Genomic DNA, 22,913 nt, shown 5'->3' on the forward strand with positions numbered 1-22,913 from the left:
ATTACTCTAATAACTTTAAGCATTTTCTTGCTAACTTATAAAGAAAAAAAATTAGAATTTTTTTTTTTTTTAATGAAATTTTGAACTTTATTGTAAAAACTAGTAAAATTTAATCCTCTATTTTACTACCAATCATAAAATGTAATCTGATAAATAATTTGGTCTAACTAAACAAAAGATCACAATGTTTACTTATGTATTTGATCTCACTTGTTTAATTTAATTGCACAATCTTTCTTTAATGAGTGAAAAAAATTGTAAATTTTTGTGTAACAATCATATTTTAAAATAATTAAAATTAAATATACATAATTTAAATACACTTAAAATTAAATATGCATCATTGACAATCATTATATTTTGACCTTGACTTGCATAATTTCGTAACTGTAAATAAATGAATATACCTGCACAGCACCACAATAGGCTCACACCTACATTCAATCCTTTCAGTTCTAATTTTGTGATTATATCAATAAGTAAGAATTAGGAAACTTTAGTTACTATAACTTAATTCTTACTAAGAGGGAACATTTGAGCCAAACACACATACATACACACACACAAAGGAGAGGGTGCATAAGAAAGTTCAGAAAGGCTGTTTTTAAATAGAAATGTTTCACTTTGGGAGGTAGTAAAACACCAAAAGAAAAGAAATGCCTCCCAAGTTCTCTGAATTGCTGTCAATTAATGATTAGGAGTGGATACAAGGTTCAAAGAGTATAATGGATGCTACAGAGACATTGTATGCATTACCCAAAATACTTACTTCTTGACTTACACCACTTCTATTACTCATAAAATGTAATCTGATAAATAATTTGGTCTAACTAAACTATTTGATCTCTCTTGTATAATATACACGATCTTTCTTTAATGAGTGAAAAAAAAATTGTAAATTTTTGTGTTAGAAGGAAATTTCACATCCTTTTCAAGCAAATTTAATGACTTTTGACAAATATTTTTGAAGCAACTTATGAAATCTGAGGATTATTACTCTGTTTAATAGTTAAACTCTGCTCATTTTAAACTGCAATGTCACATTCACATAACTGACAGCAGTTACTGTTGATGTTGAATAGGAACAAGAACTCAACAATGGTCATATCACGACATGAACAATGATAATTTATGAAATAATAATTAGCTGTCATTATTATTTAAACAAAAGGCACTGATTCTGGGATCTTTTGAGGCTACTTCATACAATATGATCAAAACAACAACAAAAAACTAGATATATAGGCAAAATTATTATTCCATGTGATTAGAACAACTACATTGTGTTTGTAAGTTTAATCATAATAATGTTGTCAGGGATGCAACCTTTGAACATAAAAACTTACATTTTACTGATCAGAAAATTAATATATTTGTATAAAGTATAACATGTGTAGTATACAGTAGAATAATTCATATACCATAAAGTGAGATAGCACATGTTTTAAAATAACACTGAAGAAATATTTAAATATTTACCATCGTAATGGATTTCCTGAGACTGGAGAATCATAGAATTGCCAAAGTGACAGATAAAGAACTAAATGCTATTTAAAGGTTAAAATTCTTAACTAGTGAATAATGTAGTAACAATGAAAGTTTTAATTCAAAATAATAATTTGCTTTATAATAGCATCAGTGCAATAATCAAAACAAATTGTTATGACAAAAGCTTACCATAAGCTCTAATAACTCTAGGAGAAAATGACTCCCACCGTCTAACAACAAACTGGGGACATGGTAGCTTGCTGATTTCAGGTTCCACAATAACACATATGCAATACCTGTACTCTGTATCATGATTCTTTGGCAACATTGCTTTACCAAAAAACATATCACTTCCTCTGAAACACAAATGTGTGATACTTAATTATATATACTTTTACTAAAATTCCATTTGAATTGACTATTATAAGTATCCTGAATTAACATTATACTATCTATAACAATTAAATAATTTCTAAATCATTGAAATCAAAGGCAAAATGCAGTCATACAAAACAAATCAGGTTTTCAGAACTGTAAACAAACATAAGATATGAACAATGCACTTTGCAGCTGAGTGAATTATGTACTTACACACAAGATTCAGTATATTCATTCTATCGGTTACAATAAACAAGACTTTTCTGATAAATTCCCAAATCCTTTAATCTGCACATCAAGTGACACAAGAGGAATGAGTATTACATTGCAATTTTGTATACAGGGTAAGAGAATCCATCGAGGGCACAATAGAGAGGGTTGTCTCCAAAATCTCAATTGTAATTGAAAACATAGTGCATAATATACATAATATCTTTTTTAAGAGCTAAATAAAAAGCTAGCATTCATTGTTGTGCATAAAAGTAATAATAGTAAAATCGTTTATAATAAAATTGTACAATATGAATAAATTTTGAATTGATATTTCTACCCAACAAAAGATTAGCTAACAAGATCACACAAATGTTATACCTCACTGCAATTAAGTATTCAATAGGTAAACATAATAATGGATACATAATAAGTAGGTACAAAAATTTCTCTGAATTATTTATCTTTCAAAAATTGCTTACATGAAAAGGTTTTAGAGTACATAACCTTTACAGCAATTTCCTTCGACAGCTGTACACTACATCTATAAAGCTGATGAAAGTATTCTCGGAACTTGTTATGAGATATTATCCTAAATTACTTAACCATATTGGCCATCTTGTTATGCTTGTATCTTTTCCCTTTGGAACATTTTCAAGGAAGGAGGTAAAAATAGCTGGTACCAAGTCAGAAGAGTATGGTAAATGTGCCAGTTTTACATTGTGTCACGCCAGTTACTCTTTGGCAAGCATAAATTGATGTGTTGGTGCATTGTCATGGAAAAGAATCCAATTCTTTTTTCTCATTTTCAGGAAGCTTCCTTCTTACTGCATGCCGTAATGACAAAGTAATTATGAATGAATTCATAGTAAACAATACTCTGCGAATCAAAAAAAAACTGCCAACAAAACCTTTCCTTTGCTCCTACCTGAACAAAGCTTCTGTAAACTGTAGGAATGATGTTGATTTCTACAATAATGGCTGACCATTTTATTTGCAAACACACAAAAAACATCTCCTGTTATGATTTTGCTGAGAAGATATTAATCTTGATTAGCCACTGCAATGAGGTCTCCTCCCAGTGTCATACGGGGGTCTTTCTGACCTGCAGACTACATTTTTGGTACAATGAAATGACAAATGCACTATATGCTCAGATCAATACGCAAAATACTGTGGCAATTTCTGACTGATATTCCAACTATTTGCTTGACAGTTTTTCTTCTATCACTTTGAACATTTTTAATATTCCTACATTTTCTTCATTTATCACAGCAGACAGACACCCATATGAATGGATGCATATCTTCAATACTAACACAACTTTCAATAAAACATTTATGACGATCATAAATCACTGTTTTCTTCATTTCTGAATTTCTACATGATTGTTAAGCAACATTAATGTTTCTGACTGATTTTTTAAGAAACACTAAAAATCTGACATTTGTAAATGATTTGATTGTTAACTTTTTCACTGCAATGTATACAACAAAAACAGCTTTAGTATTGCTGTACAGTCAACTCCTGATTATTCAAAAGCAGTTTAGCCATGTTGCAGCTTAACGACAATGGTGCTCTGAAAAAAAATAAAGTTTTAAAAACTTATAAAGAAGCTAAAAATGTTAAGTTTTTTCATCATTCTGTGATAGTTTTTACTCCTTTATTCATTTGTTACTTATATGTGTGCTTTTTTTGAATATGATAATGCTATACTGTAGTTCATCACGGATATGATAAGATAATTCATTGTGCGATCTTATTATGCTTCACAAACTACAAAGTTTAATTAAAAGGAAATTTTTTCAGATACCAAAACAACAGTCAATTACGTATTTAAAAAAAAAAATATCTGAAAGAGTAAATCCACAATTATAATTTTTTTTACAAATATTTATGTTATTACTTTTCTTATTAGCTATTGTAGTTTTAATAAGTGTTTATTAATGCAAAATCATAGCACTACTGAATCTATGTACAGTATTAGTGACAGTGAAAGTTTGTTATATAACAAACTTTGTTTAATATGTTAAACAAATTTTTATTTAAACATAACACATATTTTGAATAAACTTCTGGATATTACTTTTACCAGCTATATAATAGCGTCATGTAATGTAATGTATATAATTTGTATTATTTACTGTTACACCTTAATATAATAGTGCATGAAAATACTGTACTGCAGTAGTAGGTTTTTTAAGACATATTACTCTATTAAATATTATTTTTGGATCAACCATGATTTTGCTATGATTTTGGATTATTCAATCCTCTTCCAGATTTTTTTTTTGTGGATAATCGGAAGTTTACAGTATATAAAACAGGAAACATGTGAGATATGGCTATTGCCATGACATATATGAACCATGACATCATATGAATGTTACAAAACATTTTCTAAGTACGATTAATGTTTTACACTACACGAGGGAATTAAAGGAACTTTTTGAATATCTTTTTTTATATCTTGTGTATACAAATGCAGATGCAGTGTTGGACTAAATTTTTGGAACACAACAATCTTTAGATAATAACAACATCTGTCACCTAAATAATAAAATAACTGGCGGTTCAACATGTGAATTTAAAAAGCTCAATTAAATTAGATATGTGTAATTCTATAGAAAACATACATTTTTGTGTTTGTGAGTAAATTCTCTTAAGTATTTTTTATGCAATTGTCATAATAAGTAAAAAATCAAAATCAGTAAATCAGTAATCAGTAAATCAAAATCAATAACTACAGTGATAATACTTTGATACAATATTTTCATATTTTATTTATTTGAGATATTAATAATATTTTATGATACATTTTTTAAAATAATTAATGAAAGGTTGTACACAATCTTATATTTGTTTTCATTTCTGCAAGTAACAGAAATCATTTAAGTACAATACATTCAAAAAGTCACTATGCGGTATGATTTAGAATTAGCTGGTGCAATTTGCTCTTTCAGCATTAGGTTTGTTGCCTTGTTGGTTCATTGGGATTTGCTCAGTAATAAACCAAGATGTCAGGTGTTGAGTTGTGATTGAACGTGCTTTGTTTCATTTCATGTTGTTTTGTTTATCAAAATCATAGTTGTGTGAAACATAATGGTTCTTTCAGTAGAGGAATGCATTAGTGCTTTCTCACTACTTAAATGCTTTCCCACTGAACACGTATTTCATGAAAGTAACAAGTGTACTGATTTAGTGAAGCATAAGTTTTCTGAAAAGTTTCCTAATACGCCTGTTCATTGCAATGCAGTTCAAACTTTATCGAAAAATTTCAAGCGGCAGGCTCTGTTGAACTGAGATATTAATAATATTTTATGATACATTTTTTAAAATAATTAATGAAAGGTTGTACACAATCTTATATTTGTTTTCATTTCTGCAAGTAACAGAAATCATTTAAGTACAATACATTCAAAAAGTCACTATGCGGTATGATTTAGAATTAGGTGGTGCAATTTGCTCTTTCAGCATTAGGTTTGTTGCCTCGTTGGTTCATTGGGATTTGCTCAGTAATAAACCAAGATGTCAGGTGTTGAGTTGTGATTGAACGTGCTTTGTTTCATTTCATGTTGTTTTGTTTATCAAAATCATAGTTGTGTGAAACATAATGGTTCTTTCAGTAGAGGAATGCATTAGTGCTTTCTCACTACTTAAATGCTTTCCCACTGAACACGTATTTCATGAAAGTAACAAGTGTACTGATTTAGTGAAGCATAAGTTTTCTGAAAAGTTTCCTAATACGCCTGTTCATTGCAATGCAGTTCAAACTTTATCGAAAAATTTCAAGCAGCAGGCTCTGTTGAACTGATCAAGTAGAAGACCACCTAAACTAAACAAATAGAAGCTGCTTGATATTTTGGATGCTACAGTCGCAAGTCCATCACAGTCAATGCACAAGTTAGCACAGCAGCAAGATACCGGACTTGATACTGTACATAAAGCTATAAGAAAGGAACTGAAACTTTTCCCCTACAAAGTAAAATGTGTTCAAGAACTGAAATCTACAGATCATTCAAAAAGGCTAAATTATTGTAAATTGTTTAAATGTTTTATTGATCATAACTCCGTAGGTCCTCAACATTACGTTTTTTTATAGATGAAATGTGGTTTCAACTGGGAGGGTATATTAATCCATAAATTAGCTATATTACATGAACAATCTTTTACACGAAGCAAAAATTGGAGTAGGTGTGAGAAGAACGCATAATCTGGGTTCAATATTTTTAAAAGAGAGTTAATAGAGATCATTACTATGGGAGAAAAAGAATGCAAACTAAGAAAAAGTATGTAGACTTTTACTCTAAACACATACAAAGATTCTATACAATGAGAGAATATGTATTTATTTACCCTAAAAGTTATCAAACTAATTTTCTTGAATTTTTATGTAAAACCACTTTCAATATTAGAAATCAAACTATAATATTATTTTAACTTACAAAATCTTCCATTAAGCTATTTTAAAGTAGTACATAAAACAGCTTGAACCTTTTTTAAGAAATGTATACACACTAGCCAAATTAGAACCTCCACATTTTTTTAATCATTAAAACTAATCTAAGTTATCAGCAGTATGCAGACTTTTTAATTACTCAACAAAAAGTAAAATAAAAACAGGTTAACTGGTAAGTGTAAAACCTGATAAGTGTATGACACTGATAAATTGTCCACTAAGTCATTAAGTTGTGGGTACTAACTATTTACATTAAAATTAAACATTTATATTGAAACAAAGAAGTTGAGAATTTTTTTTTATAACACATAATTCTTAACAATTAAACTCTGCACCTTTACAAAATCAACTTTTCTTTCAGCAAAAAGATAGTAATTAGTGGACATATTTTTATTATAAAATTATATGTTCAAAATCAGTAATAAGAGAGTGGGTGAACTATCAAATTCATATTCAGTATTTATATTGTAATTCACACACATATTCTTTCAAATAACCTCACAAACTTACACACATTTATTAATAAATTTTATTAAGTACAAAGATAACTCAAGAGAATCATTCTTATTAAAAAAAAAAAAAAGTAATATTTATATCCTATTCTTATCAAACATATTTTATCATGTAATAATGATAAAGCACTTCTTTTAAAAAATATGCAATATTAATATATTATCTTTACCCTCATTAAATTTTGTTATTTTGTCCATTATTTCAGCAATGTTAGGTAACATTACTACCTATTTAAAAATGGCAGATGATAGAAAATATATTTTCAAATCAAATATCTTATTCCATCAATTATCCAAACATACTGGTTGAGCGAAACTGGTTTTACCTGAAACTTCTATAGAAGACTAATTTGCAATAACTTTAAATGTTACTGTGGAGCAGAAGAAATACACAACATTTAGTTCCTGGTACTGACGTTTTGGGATGTATGAGATTTGGCAGTAAGAAAACATAATTCTGGATTAAAACAAAAAAACCATGATCTTCTTCAAGATGACTTTATTTGTATAGTAAAATGAAATTATGTTTGTTACCAAACCAATATAACTTATGTATAATGTTGTTATGAAAATAAAATCTTGATTTAAAAATATTGTTCCACTATGTTCTTTAGTGTTTTAATGATATATAAGCTTTGAAATTACCAGTAAGGGCATCTTTTACACTTTCTTTACTGTTGAAAAGTCTCAATTGTATAGTTACAAATCACAGATCAATTATCTGTAAAATCACATTTTCCAAACAACTGAAATTTACTTATTAAATGCTATATGGTATAAAACTGTTTATATTTTATCATGTGGATAATAAATGCATACAAAAATAATAAAGAACATGTACGTATAGTAGTTTTTTTTATATTACTAAACATGTAAAATTATCACTACATTTCATTTAAGTTAAAAAATTTTATTTAATCAAAATAATTCAATAAATATGAACCATGCTGTGTTTTCCTATCAGTAAAAAAAAATTAAGGGTTTTTTTTATTTTATCCAACATGTTTTTATTATAAATAGAAATATGTATGTATTTAAATGTAGAAACATGTATTTATTTATATGTAGAAATTCTTTTTAAAAAAACCATGACATCCCTAGTAAATTTGTATTATCTACCCTGAGTGTTAGAATCTTACAGAATCTGTTTTTACCTAAAGGATATACAAGTACCTATTAAAATATTTAAAATATCTTAAGAGGATATTTAGCATTCTATCAAATAATTAAATTTTTTCTTCAAATGTTTTTGAATAGATTGATGCTGTCTTAGCTTGCACAGATACAAAAATTAAAAAATTGTTTGTGGGAGGGATGTTAAAATCTTTTTTAATATCTAAAAATATTTCCAATAATTTTTTTGGATGTTAAAATCTTCTTTAATATCTAAAAATATTTCCAATAATTTTTTTTTAGATTTTACAGGTTATAAGTTGCATCATTTTTTTTATAAAGTACACCCTCAGTGAGTAAATGTAAAAAATTGTTTTTTTATGATAAAAGAGGAAAAACTTGTTAACAGAAAAAACACAAAAAAGTTCAAACAAATATATGTATATGAAGTCGGAATCGAACCGATCTGCCTTCCCCTTCTAAGACCCAAATATTTCATTAATTAAAATTTTATTTGGCTATAACTCTGGAACCAATGAAATAAGTACCACTTATGGTATATCATTGAAAAGCTCTCAATTAGAGATTATTGCACATAAGAAAGGGTTCAAAATCCAGATTTTTTGGATTTTGGGCTTTTTTGAACACTTTTGGTAGAGTCAATTGCAATTGAAAGGGAAGGTGCACAACTAAATGTTATAACAGTCCAAAATCCAAAATTTCAACATTCTATGGCTAATCATTTTTGAGTTATGCAAGATACATACGTACGTATGTATGTACGTACAGATATCACACCGAAACACTCAGGGATGGTCAAAATGGATATTTCCATTGAAATCTGAAAACCAAAATTTTTTGCAATTACAATACTTCCTTTACTTCGTACAAGGAAGTAAAAATGGAACCGACAACAAAATGCACTAAAAAGTAAGAAATAATTTCATCCAAATACTTAGTTAATTCCTCAGACACTTTTTTGTATCAGCACTGCTTCTGCAAAATTAATTTCTAGGTATAATACAAATTTGTTTTATAGTACTACATATATATATATATATACTACATATAAAACCAATACCAATATTACATCAGTGGAATTCATATTTATGTGAAATTGAATGCTTTTCTGTTTGCGATTATTACGTATTATATTCACAATCTACAAGTCCATTCAAGTACCACATTAAGTATGATCATGTATTTTGGCGATGAAATATAGATTCAAAAACATGTCTAAGTAATTAATTAATTATTTGGGAGAAATTATTTCTTACTTTTTAGTGCATTTTGATGTTGGTTCCATTTTTTTTTTTTTTAATAATTTTCTGTGTCTGATTAATAATAAGTTATTTATCGGAGATAATGTGCTTCTTTTTGGTGATATAAGGCAGCTGCCTCCAGTCAAAGTTAATTGGTGTTTTGTTCAACCTCCTTGGTGTGAAGCAGAAATAAGTCTGCGGCATCAGTTTTCATTTTGTGAGCTAACCATACACAAGAGATAAAGAAATGACATGGGACATAAAATATATTCCCAACTATTAAATTAGTCGAATATAATCTCAGTATGACTGATATGCTATCAAAAACAAATAGTTTACATTTGATATTTGATATTTGATAACACAATTGATATTATGACACAAGAAGCTGCAACATATGGGAAAACTGCCCCCAGGAATGTTATTCTGGTAGACGTCAATAACTGTGGTGGCCTGCTGCATAATATACAATTGGCAGAGGGTTCAAGAGTTATGTTAAGCCGTAATATATCAATTTATGATTGCTTAGTTAACAGCGCTATAGGAATTGTACAGAAATTCATATGGCCTGCCCTACGAAGGGACTGACAGGAAAGAAGTTAGTTACCAAAAGCTATATTAATAAAATTTGATAAACAATAGGTACAAAAATGAAAACTGAAAGTGGTTGTTGTGTACCTATTACACCAACAAGTACAACGTTTCAAGTTACTAATGGATATGGAGATGTAAAAGACATATGCTTCTTTTAATTTTAAGTGGACTGTAACAGTGCACAAATTGCAAGGCATAACATTAAACAGAACTGTAGTAGATTTGGGGAAAAAAGTATTTGCAAAAGGACAAGTTTATGTTGCTCTAAGTTGAGTCAGAAGCTCAGATGGTTGAGCTTTGGGTGATTTAAATTCACTTTAAGTACTGAGTAGTTCTACAATAAAAAAGCACTTGCTGAGACAGAAAGATTGAGAAACCTTGCACAGTGATTGAGAAACCTTGCAGCAGACAGAAACCTGTGCTACACTTGTCTCAAGGCATCGAAATGTTGATTACTAGCATGTTATTTTAGTAATACATATCAACAGGGTTATGAGTTTTTTTTTGGTCTTCAGTCATTTGACTGGTTTGATGCAGCTCTCCAAGATTCCCTATCTAATGCTAATCGTTTCATTTCAGTATACCTCCTCCTACATCCTACATCCCTAACAATTTGTTTTACATATTCCAAACGTGGCCTGCCTACACAATTTTTTCCTTCTACCTGTCCTTCCAATATTAAAGCGACTATTCCAGAATGCCTTAGTATGTGGCCTATAAGTCTGTCTCTTCTTTTAACTATATTTTTCCAAATGCTTCTTTCTTCATCTATTTGCCGCAATACCTCTTTATTTGTCACTTTATCCACCCATCTGGTTTTAACATTCTCCTATAGCATCACATTTCAAAAGCTTCTAATCTTTTCTTCTCAGATACTCCGATTGTCCAAGCTTCACTTCCATATAAAGCGACACTCCAAATATATACTTTCAAAAATTTTTTCCTGACATTTAAATTAATTTTTGATGTTAACAAATTATATTTCTGACTGAAGGCTCGTTTCGCTTGTGCTATTCGGCATTTTATATCGCTCCTGCTTCGTCCATCTTTAGTAATTCGACTTCCAAAATAACAAAATTCTTCTAGCTCCATAATCTTTTCTCCTCCTATTTTCACATTCATTGGTCCATCTTTGTTATTTCTAATACATTTCATTACTTTTGTTTTGTATTTGTTTATTCTCATCGATAGTTCTTGCATAGGACTTCATCTATGCCATTCATTGTTTCTCCTAATTCCTTTTAACTCTCGGCTAGAATTACTATATCATCAGCAAATCGTAGCATCTTTATCTTTTCACCTTGTACTGTTACTCCGAATCTAAATTGTTCGTTAACATCATTAACTGCTAGTTCCATGTAAAGATTAAACAGTAACGGGGATAGGGAACATCCTTGTCGGACTCCCTTTCTTATTACGGCTTCTTTCTTATGTTCTTCGATTATTACTGTTGCTGTTTGGTTCCTGTACATGTTGTCAATTGTTTTTCGTCTATCTCTGTATTTGAACCCTAATTTTTTTTAAATGCTGAACATTTTATTCCAGTCTACGTTATCGAATGCCTTTTCTAGGTCTATAAACGCCAAGTATGTTGGTTTGTTTTTCTTTAATCTTTCTCCTACTATTAATCTGAGGCCTAAAATTGCTTCCCTTGTCCCTATACTTTTCCTGAAACCAAATTGGTCTTCTCCTAACACTTCTTCCACTCTCCTCTCAAATCTTCTGTATAGAATTCTAGTTAAGATTTTTGATGCATGACTAGTTAAACTAATTGTTCTGTATTCTTCACATTTATCTGCCCCTGCTTTCTTTGGTATCATGACTATAACACTTTTTTTGAAGTCTGACGGAACTTCCCCTTTTTCATAAATATTACACACCAGCTTGTATAATCTATCAATCGCTTCCTCACCTACACTGCGCAGTAATTCTACAGGTATTCCGTCTACTCCAGGAGCCTTTCTGCCATTCAAATCTTTTAATGCTCTCTTAAATTCAGATCTCAGTATTGTTTCTCCCATTTCATCCTTCTCAACTTCCTCTTCTTCCTCTATAACACCATATTCTAATTCATTTCCTCTGTATAACTCTTCAATATATTCCACCCATCTATCGACTTTACCTTTCGTATTACATATTGGTACATCTTTGTTTAACACATTATTAGATTTTAATTTATGTACCCCAAAATTTTCCTTAACTTTCCTGTATGCTTCGTCTATTTTACCAATGTTCATTCCTCTTTCCACTTCTGAACACTTTTCTTTAATCCACTCTTCTTTCGCTAGTTTGCACTTCCTGTTTATAGCATTTCTTAATTGTTGGTAGTCCCTTTTACTTTCTTCATCACTAGCATTCTTATATTTTCTACGTTCATCCATCAGCTGCAATATATCGTCTAAAACCCAAGGTTTTCTACCGTTTCCCTTTGTTCCGCCTAAGTTCGCTTCTGCTGATTTAATAATTTCCTTTTTAACATTCTCCCATTCTTCTTCTGATTTTCTACCTTATCTTTTTTACTCAGACCTCTTGCGATGTCCTCCTCAAAAATCTTCTTTACCTCCTCTTCCTCAAGCTTCTCTAAATTCCACCGATTCATCTGACACCTTTTCTTCAGGTTTTTAAATCCCAATTTACATTTCATTATCACCAAATTATGGTCGCTATCAATGTCTGCTCCAGGGTAAGTTTTGCAGTCTACGAATTGATTTCTAAATCTTTGCTTAACCATGATATAATCTATCTGATACCTTGCAGTATCGCCTGGCTTTTTCCAAGTGTATATTCTTCTATTATGATTTTTAAATTGGGTGTTGGCAATTACTAAATTATACTTTGTGCAAAACTCTATAAGTCTGTCCCCTCTTTCATTCCTTTTGCCCAGCCCGTATTCACCTACTATATTTCCTTCCTTGCCCTTTCCAGTGCTTGCATTCCAACCTCCAACTATTATTAAATTTTCATCTCCTTTTACGTGTTTAATTGCTTCATCAATCTCTTCGTATACACACTCTACCTCATCATCATCATCATGGGCGCTTGTAGGCATACAGACGTTAACAATCGTTGTTGGTTTAGGTTTTGATTTTATCCTTATTACAATGATCCTATTGCTATGCGTTTTGAAATATTCTACTCTCTTCCCTATCTTCTTGTTCATTATGAAACCTACTCCTGCCTGCCCATTATTTGAAGCTGAGTTTATTATTCTAAAATCAGCTGACCAAAAGTCGCCTTCCTCTTCCCACCGAACCTCACTAATTCCTACTACATTCACATTTATCCTATCCATTTCTCTTTTTAAATTTTCCAGCCTATCAACCTTTTTTAAATATCTAACATTCCACGCTCCGACTCGTAGAATGTTATTTTTTAATTTTCAGGTGACCCCTCCTTAGTAGTCCCCACCCGGAGATCTGAACGGGGGACTAGTTTACCTCCGGAATATTTTACCAAGGAAGGCGCCTCCTCCATTATTGCTATATGAAAATGCAGAGAGCCACATTTTCTTGGAAAAAAAGCAGCTGTAGTTTTCCATTGCTTTCAGCTGCGCAGTACTCAGAGGACTGAGTGATGTTGATATGGCCGTTTAAGTCGTCCTGACTCACGCCCCTAACAACTACTGAAAGAGCTGCTGCCCTCTTTCAGGAATCATTCCTTAGTCTGGCTCTCAACAGATACCTCTCCGATATGGTTGCACCTTCGGTCCAGCTACTCTGTATCACTGAGTACTCAAGCCCCCTCACCAACAGCAAGGACTCATGATTCATAGAGGAGGCGATTCATGAGTTTTATGAAGAAATTTAGTTGTCCGATCTTGCAAGAGACTGCAAAAGACCATGTAATGTTATGCATATATAGAATTATAAAATTACCACTGTCTCTACCAATGCTGTATATTATATATAATTTATATTGTATTTCAAAGGTTTAAGACAAGATATCTATATTTTTGATGATTTTAATAATGGTGCTACATATCTTGTGCACAGACTCACATTATCTGCCCTACAGAAGACCGTATAATATCATCTTACATGACGCATACATATAAAATTTCAGAATTCCCACTACTGTCCTTATCAACCTGCCAGAGGGCAAAGAATTTTTTTTTTGAATTTTCAGACCGATTTTTGTGTCTAAAAAACTTTTTCAACATCATGGTATCACCACAAAAAGCAGCTGCATCGATTGCAACAAGATTTATTTCAATCAGATTAATAGGGAAAAAGTTATGCACGAACAAACATAAAAAAATATACATCACATAACCTTCTTTTTTGAAGTTAGTTAAAAATACAAATTAGCAGAATTTTGCGAGATTGATAAGCAAAAAAGTAGTGATCATTTGCCCCTAGTAATTAGTGAATAATAAACTAACATAATAATTGCCCAAAAAATTTACAGTACAAAAAGCGTAAAATGTTAAAAATTGCCACAAAATTTGCAGTACAAAAACCATAAAATATAAAAAATTTAATATGCCTAAATATATAAGAGCTTTATGATAAACCAGACATGGCCACATCTCTGTAAAATTCTGACTGCACATCTTGTTCTCATGAGAAAAAAAGTGGCTCTGTTGATTTTTAAATAAAGAAGTGCTAATGCCATTAGTGAACTTAAGTTAGTCTTGGCCGATGTTGAGTCTCATCTATCATGAGTTTTCTGTCTACACGTCAGTTATGAAATCACATAAATCAGATATGGCCAGATAGGCTTTATATAAAAGGTTCCTAAATAATATGCTACCTGATCACAAAAAAATAAAATCATAAAGCGTTATTCAATAAAATATAAAGCCTCCAAAAATATAACCAATTTAAAAACCAATTAGACCTAAGTTTTGTTATTTTAAGGTAAACAATTAAAATAGATAGTAATAATTATTAAGTCACAATCAATTTTTACCTCACAACTCATATCTGAATGATCTCATCAATACATCTGAAAGACAACATTATTCTCATCTAGCACACACACTTATACAGTCGTGTCAAACTATTTACCAAGATGGAAATGAAAAATAAATAAAAAAAACTCACTCTGATGGCTCTCTGTTCAGTAGAAGAACATTACTGTACTGCCATTGTCCTAAGGTCTTGGCGCTACCAGTAATACAGACATGTTCTCCAGGCATACAATCCACTTTGACATTAAAGACCCATTCCCGTAATGGGCCTTCATCAGCTGTTACTATGACTTCTTTTTTGAGAACATCCTGAGCATCTTCTGTATCTTTAACTTCCAACATTAACGGTTCTTTTGGTCTTAACAAGTTGTCATTGTTCCACCATTGCAACATTTTTTAACTCTTACTTCTGAAAAACAAAATAAATAAATATTAATTAAAAGTTTTAATACATTAAAGAGATACTCCATTATCAAAATATAATTTTAAAAAGTTAAAATTCTGTCAATACTCACAATACTATAAATTAAAATAAAAAATTATATTTACAATAAACTTAACAAAAACACTTGATTCTCTTGTGGTATTATTCTTATGGTTAAAATTAAATCATATGAACACTATTTTGGATGAAAATTAGAAAATCAGGACAAATCCTGGGCCTCTCATATCTGACGTAATTCTTGTGTAATTTTACAGCTGGTAAGTGGGAACTCTGGTGACATATGCCTTTTATCGTTCATATGGAATGCAGAGAGCCTAAGAACCACTCAACAGACTGTTATTTCTGTATTACAAAAATTAAAGGAATCACAAATAAACTCAAGATATCTGTTGCATGTTCCAGCTTCCTTCAGCCATAAGACTTATTCCACACAGTGAAGAGTTACCTGTTCCAGTTCCACCAGAAACTTATTTTAAAAGAAAATGCTGATAGAGAAGGCTATGATGATTGAGGAAGTAAAAACCATCCTGATTTCCAAGATGAAAATGTCACAAAATTACTCAAGCAGAACTTAATGATCTGGTTCAGGATCTTTATTTGCCTAAAATGCAGTCAAAGTTACTGGCTTCAAGAATAAAAGGCTGGAATCTCCTTGAAAGTATCATTAAAATATCTCTCTTCCAGGTCAGCAAGCAAGAATTTCAGTACCTGTCATCATTGCATAAAAATATAGTGTACTAAAATGATGTAAGTTCTTTATTGGATTTACTAGCACATCACAATCCTTCGGAATTGAGATCGTTATAGACTACCCTAAACTGAGTTTGAAAGCCATCCAAATTGTTACTGATGAAACCTAAAGGTTATAGCCATTTAATTAGGGCAGCAATGCAGTTACTAAGTACTCTTGTTTTTATGTAAGTGGAACAGTAGATACGAAAAACCATTACACTAAAAAGACTAGCCAAAGAGAGAAGCATTCACACCTAGGAAGAAAAACGCTATTTTCAAGATCTTGTGAATCCGAAGAATATGTACCTTCCACTGCACAAAAAACTTGATTTGATGAAAAATTTTTGTCAAAGCAATAGATTTCAATGGCCAAAGTTTCTTATTTTTTATACCTTAAGAGAATTTTCCCAGGATCAGTGAGGCAAAAGTCAAAAACCAATGTTTTTTGGACTATGGATATGTAAGCTAATATGTAATACACTAGTATATAATAAGTTAATACACAAGCTAATGAAAGATTCACTTTGTGATGTAAGCGGGATGGTGAAAGTTTTTCACCAGGATATATCAATAATGGAAATACACTACCAGGGAAAATGCAGCGTGAATATACTTGCTGATTATTGACAGAGACTGAAAAGGTACCTGAATACAGGAGAAAATTAAAGAAAAGCAAGTATTACATAAGATAGGCTATATGTAAAGCCATGAAGGACTTTCATAACCTATTCTACTGATGAAAATAATGGGAAAAGTTCAAATAAATATATGCTCTAAAATACTTTGTTTGTGAGTAATGGCTAATGAAAGATTTCACTCGGATTTCAGCAACCCCGGTGGAATGAGGTCGTACTGAAATTTTTAAGACCAGAAAAATAAAATAAAACTGCAGAAGTTTTTGCCTGGGGTGAAAACCTTGTTTCTTATGTTTGACATACAATAAAAACTTTGTTAAATGGGTAATAAACACATGAAACTTTTAAGCAAAGCTTGTAGAGAATTTAATTCTGAAAAGAAATGGGGTAAAATACGTCGAATAAAACTAAGAAATGTTGGAAAAATTTGAAAATTCAACTTTTATTTCTGTTTTTTTTTTTTAGAAACAGTACGTACATTACTACATTTGTCAAAAAAGTACTTATTTAATGTAAACAAAAAACAAATTAATTCTTTTTTAGCGATGTGAAAAATTTGTAAAAACAAAATTTACAGTAAAAAAAGTTTTTAAAAGTGGAAAGTGCAAAATAATTGTAAAATAAAAAAAGGCAGAAAATTACTTAAATATAATTATTTTTATTGACGACACAATAACAGCTGATCAACAAAGCGCAATACTGAATTAGTGTTTGAATTACATCAATATGTAATCTACATTGAGTATATCAGGACTGCAAATTGTGCTGTCGTTAGCGAAGGTTTTCTATGAATTTTTGTTTGAACGTGATCGGTTTGCTATTCAAGTAATGACATACTTATTTACAGAAGAGGAATACGCTAATAACGTTTTTATTTTGAGTGTGTGAAAAGGTAATGCTACGGCTGCTGCGGTAGAATATGAAATATCATTTCCGAATCGCAGGAATCCAGATCACAAAACAATTGGCACGATTTTTCGCAATTTGCGGGAAACAGGTTCACTACCTAGTACTCGTACCAGCTACGAACGATCTATCTGGTTTGCTTGGCATTTCTCCCGTCACCACTCCATTCGGTCGCCTTAAAGCATAAGACCGAATGTCTGTGCCACAAACGGCGTGAACCTCAAACAGTTTAGTGACCAGTATCATAACATAACTTCTGGAGCTTACCAAACACCGTGAACGGGCAAAGCGTGGTGCCATACACCATCGACTTACGTGTCCCAACCGCTCACTTGTCATATACTTCGGTACACCATGTAAATTTGACGGCCCGGCAATTATAGTTTTTCTGAGCAATCCTCCTAAGTTTGTGCATCACTGAGACGGCGTCCGCCGCTACTTGCCTAATGTGGTAGCTAAACAGCAATTTTTCGTCAAACAAAACACCTAGGTACTTATGAACTCTCTCGGCTGATTATACAGCCTTTATATTTAATATGGAGGTTACGATTGTATGATAATTTCTCTGCGCCCTTGAGAAGCATAAACTTCGTCTTGGGCACAGAGATCTTTAAATGTTTAATGTCCATCCAGCCCTCTGCGGTTAACAAGGCCGCCTAGGGCCGGTCTTCTAGCTGTGATTACCACGAACTAAAAGGAGACAGTCATCGGCGAAAGCCTGGGCCATGACCCCTTCTGGAAATGTCCATCTCAGAAATCCGTCGAATACCAGGTTCCACAGCAGGGGACCGAAAACGGAACCCTGCGGGCTTCCTCTGGTAACGGATTTTTCCACAACTAGGTGCGCATCCTTAAACAGAGCCGTACGGTTAGACAAATAGTCACCACAGCCTGCAGGGCTACGAGAACACTGCGGCGTTACAACCATAGAGGGCAGAACTCCAACATAAGGAAGGAAATGCTGCCCTCTTTGTTTATAAAAATTGTGAAAACATATTTACAGTCGGCGCTTTCCACCTCGGCAAGAGCATTTAAGATGCAATCCTCGGTGCCAACCCCTTTCATGAAGTCGTATTTATTTCGATTTAGAAAACAGTTCACCTCAATGCTTTCCCAGAGCCGTTCCATAACCAGTCTTTCAAGCAACTTGTCGATTACGGGTCGATAACTGCCGACCTCACTAGGATCCTTTCCTGGTTTTAAGAGCACCCTCACCAAAGCCGCTTTCCAACAAGTCGGAAAGCAGCCCCAGCTTAGGTACACCGAGAACAGCCTGCCAAGCGGCTCTTATGACAGGCTGCAGATGGAATAATATATCTGGATCAATTTGGTCAGTCCCTGGTGCCTTTTTCAGTGCCATTCGAGAAACCATTCTGTCTATATCAACGAGATCCAAAGCCCGTACGCCAGGGAAAGTCATAACCCCCACCGACCTCTGCTTCACCCTCCGGAACATCTGGAAACAAGAGTATTCCGGAACGCCTTGTAAGTCGCCACATATGTTAATGTGTGGTCATGACCACCAAACCTGCATCGAACACTGGACAATACGTGCAATGGCTTTGGCCGGTAACATGATTTTGCGAGCTGCCACGGGTTGCGCTGTAACTTGCACATGGAGTCTTGCAATAACTTGAGTCTGGCTTCCTTCATGGCATGAACATACTTATTACGGGCGAGCCGGTAGATCCGCAGACCCTCAGCGCGCATGTCATCAACGATAATCCCCGTTAGAGAGCGACGCTGGTATCTTCTCCAGGCGGACCTAACTCTTGCGCGCAGCACGCTAAGGTCAGAGGACCACCACTTTATCCCGGATATCCGCCTGCATTTAACAGGCGGCTCCCCAGAAGCAGCGGTCATGACGGCTCCAGGCACTGTCTGATCAGCGAACTGGCCACTACCTAAGGGTCCGTCCATTGGCCGAAGCTGCCAATATCTTAATGGTCCGACCAAATTGTTCAGCCATCAATTCCACCTCCTCCCTGTGCTCCATGCGCCATCCCAAACCCTGCAACGCAGCTGCGCACTCGCGCCGCAGCCTGTCCTGATTCAGGCCCCTTAGGTTATAGCGATCCAAATCTGGAGCTCTTAAGAGAGCCTCCATAAACGATCTCATAGGTTATAAGCCTATTATCGCTCACACTAGCGTCGGCCAGACAGTCCAACTACTTGTACTTCGTAGCAAGTCGCCCGTCACCAAAGTGACGTCGATGTAACTTTCCCTCAGTTCGGAAGAGTAAGTTAGTGGTTGTTCTGCGTCGTTAATCAAGTAGAGGTTCCTGGCCTCAACGAACTGTTCGAGACCAGCGCCTCTGGGGTCAGTGAATGGTGAACCCTCGGCGGGAGACTTGGCGTTAGCATCCAGAGCAATCGGCACTCTTGATGCCCGGGAGACCGTCCAGAATTCTGCCCAACTTCGCCGGCAAGTCATCGATACTCCATCTAAGCTGGAAGTATTCAGACATCGAGCATACCCCTCGAGACTCGCACTACGGTGAATTTCTCATCAGACCAATGGAGCACCCAGAAGAAACCCATCGAATCTGAGCTAACCAAAATCGCGGAGAGCGGTCGTCGCCCAAGAGAATGAATAATATCCTCCCTATCCCCGACCGCGTACGGCTCCTGGAGCAAAAGAACCTCGAGTTTATACTCAAGGAGCCTCATGGCTTCACTGGTGGCAGCCCGGGAATGATGCACGTTTAATTACCGCAGCCGCAAGTGTTCGACATAGTGCAGTCCGTCCTCAAAGGCTTCCCTCAATTCAGCCGTCGCCATAAGCTGTATTCTTTACAGCTCTAGCCCGAGCAATCTCATACGCCCTACACTGCCTACCCCCGACCCGGTGTCCAGCATCGCTGCCTTTCACCAACGTACAAGCGACGCATTTCGCAGGCGCAGACTTAACAGGGCAATTGGCTGCCTTGGATGAGCACAGTGACCACACATCTCTGACTGCGCTCTGAAGTGGAGAGGCCCTGACACATGAAGCATCGGGCGACTTCTATATGGTCGACAACCTTACATGAGGTCCACCGGCCACAAAGACCTGCCGGATCTTAGGCGAGGTCTCTAAAACCTAGTGACTTTAGGGTTTCCTTCTTCCCCAGCTGCCAAACTACCTTGGTTTCCCTAAGGAAGTTCTCGACGACCATATCCAAGAGAGTATTTTGACCGTGAACGGCCCTAAGGATTTCGGGCTCCTCCACCCTTATCGCCCTTGGCATATCACATACCAATATCAGCGACCTCCGCTCGGCCAATAACTGAGCCTTTAGCCCGTTCTTCTGGAGAACGTCGGCCTCCAGCAGTTGCTTCGACGGCCGCTCACTAACAACTTCCAAGATCACGCCATGGTCCCTTGTTTTCATGACCCAGGAGACTCGGATCCTTTCTCCCCGGGTCCAGAACCATTTTAAAGGTTAGCTCCATCGCTACCGACGAAGCCCGCGAACCAGGTTTAAGCAGGTCCACCTCAACAGCAGCCCGCTTAATTTTGGCCCCCAACGCCTGAACTGGCGGCGGTGGACCAACCCGCTTAGGTGCAAGCGTGGCAGCAACTGAGGCGAAAGAGACAGGCTTCCTAACCTTCTCTTCACCCGTTGAATGGATTTCTGGAGTTCGCCCAGAGCCTCACCCATCACCGGTTTGAAACCCCGAACTCCCACCACAACCTGGTCGACCTTCCTTGACAGTCGCGAAACGGCTGAATCCAGGGCAAGGTTGGCGCCTCGGAGCCCCTCGCATTTTAATGCCAGACCCGTAACCATCAAGCTACACTCGCTTAAAAAGGTGTCGGAACTCCCGAAACAGTTTCGGAACTGCCGAAACTCCAGTGCCACACACGACTCTTTCTTAGAGGAAACGTTGAACCATTCGGACCGCAAATCCTATATACGAACTATCTGTCCAACACGATGCTGTTGTTGAAATTATTTCAGATACCGTTCAAGTGTCATTACACAATGTCTTTTCAAGCGGTCGGAATTTCGCATTCGATGGTTTGGAGAACACTTAATCAAAATATGTTTTACCTTTATCATAAACAGCCAGTTCAACATGTACACCCAGGACAAGGTCCACCCGCTTCGCTTGAAGTACTGCAACTGGTGGAATACAAATCAACAACTTTCTACAAGTATGTTTTGTTTACCGACGAGGAAAATTTCACTCGAGATGGCATCAACGACTTAAGCAATGAGCATTCATGAGCAGAAGTAAGTCCTCATGAAATGATGGAAGGCAATTTTAACCACCGATTTAGCGTCAATGTACACTGCGGCCTTCTTCACAACCAGCTGTTTGGACGTTCATATTCCTGGCCGCTTAAATGCCAAGGTCTACCTTTCACTTTCTTCAAGAAGAATTACCGCAGCTGCTTGAAGATGTTCCTCTAACGCTGAGAGGCAAAGTATACTTCCAGCACGATGGCGCACCTCCCTAATTTTCTTGTGCAGTTTCTACTCACTTAAATCATCATTACCTTGAGAAATGGATCGGTCATGGAGGTCTACATTCCTAGCCACCAAGATCGCCTGATATAACACCTTTAGAGCTTTGCATCTGAGGGAATGGTTGAAAAATATTTTATAGAAATCAAAAATACATTTTCGTGAGGAATTAATTGTTCCCTTTACGGATGCGGCAGAGCAACTTAAGGATAGCCCTGAAGAACTAAAAAGGGCAACAAAAACAGTACAGAAAAGCGTGCCAAGAAATGTGTTGAAAATGGCGGGCTCATTTTTGAACATTTATAATAAACTCTTAGTATAATGAACTTTCGTGTGGATACAGATTCAAATTTTTCTAACTTTTCTTTGTTTTATTCAACTTATTTTACACAATTTTGTTTAAAATTAAATTCTCTACAAGTTTTGTAAAACTTTTCACGTGTTTATTACCCATTTAACAATATTATTGTACATAAAAAACTGGGTTTTTTATTCCAATTTATTGGTTTTCACCCCAGATTTCTCAAAATCTACTGCAGATACGGTTCTGGAACCTATTTTATTCAATTTTTCAGGACAAAATCTATAAGAAATCACTAATTCTACCCCTTAACGTCCTAAAAATTTCAAGTACGACCTCATTTCATTGGGGTAGCTGAAATCCGAACGAAATCATTCGCTAGCCATTACTCGCAAACGAAGCTTTTTAAAACATATATTTATATGTTTTCACGAGTATCATTTGTTCCTCCATTTATTTTCACGAGTAGCAGCTCATGTACTTTCCGGAAGAACTTCGTGATACAAATTCCT

The 22,913-nt window shown here is 34.5% G+C and overlaps 1 protein-coding gene across 4 annotated transcripts in view; it reads right to left on the reverse strand.

Moving 5' to 3' along the window:
* LOC142318799 (glycerophosphocholine phosphodiesterase GPCPD1-like) overlaps nucleotides 1-22,913 on the reverse strand; it is a 151,947-nt gene that overhangs the window by 83,962 nt on the left and 45,072 nt on the right. For all 4 annotated transcript variants that reach the window (XM_075355293.1, XM_075355294.1, XM_075355291.1 and 1 more), the window contains 2 exons: nucleotides 15,062-15,337; nucleotides 1,678-1,844 (listed from right to left, as the gene is read on the reverse strand). In XM_075355293.1, the coding sequence (XP_075211408.1) occupies nucleotides 1,678-1,844; nucleotides 15,062-15,321 (427 nt within the window). In that variant the 5' untranslated portion in view covers nucleotides 15,322-15,337. The remainder of the gene's footprint in view (nucleotides 1-1,677; nucleotides 1,845-15,061; nucleotides 15,338-22,913) is intronic.

Source organism: Lycorma delicatula, chromosome 2 (genome assembly GCF_047948215.1).
Source record: "Lycorma delicatula isolate Av1 chromosome 2, ASM4794821v1, whole genome shotgun sequence".
Taxonomy (NCBI): domain Eukaryota; kingdom Metazoa; phylum Arthropoda; class Insecta; order Hemiptera; family Fulgoridae; genus Lycorma; species Lycorma delicatula.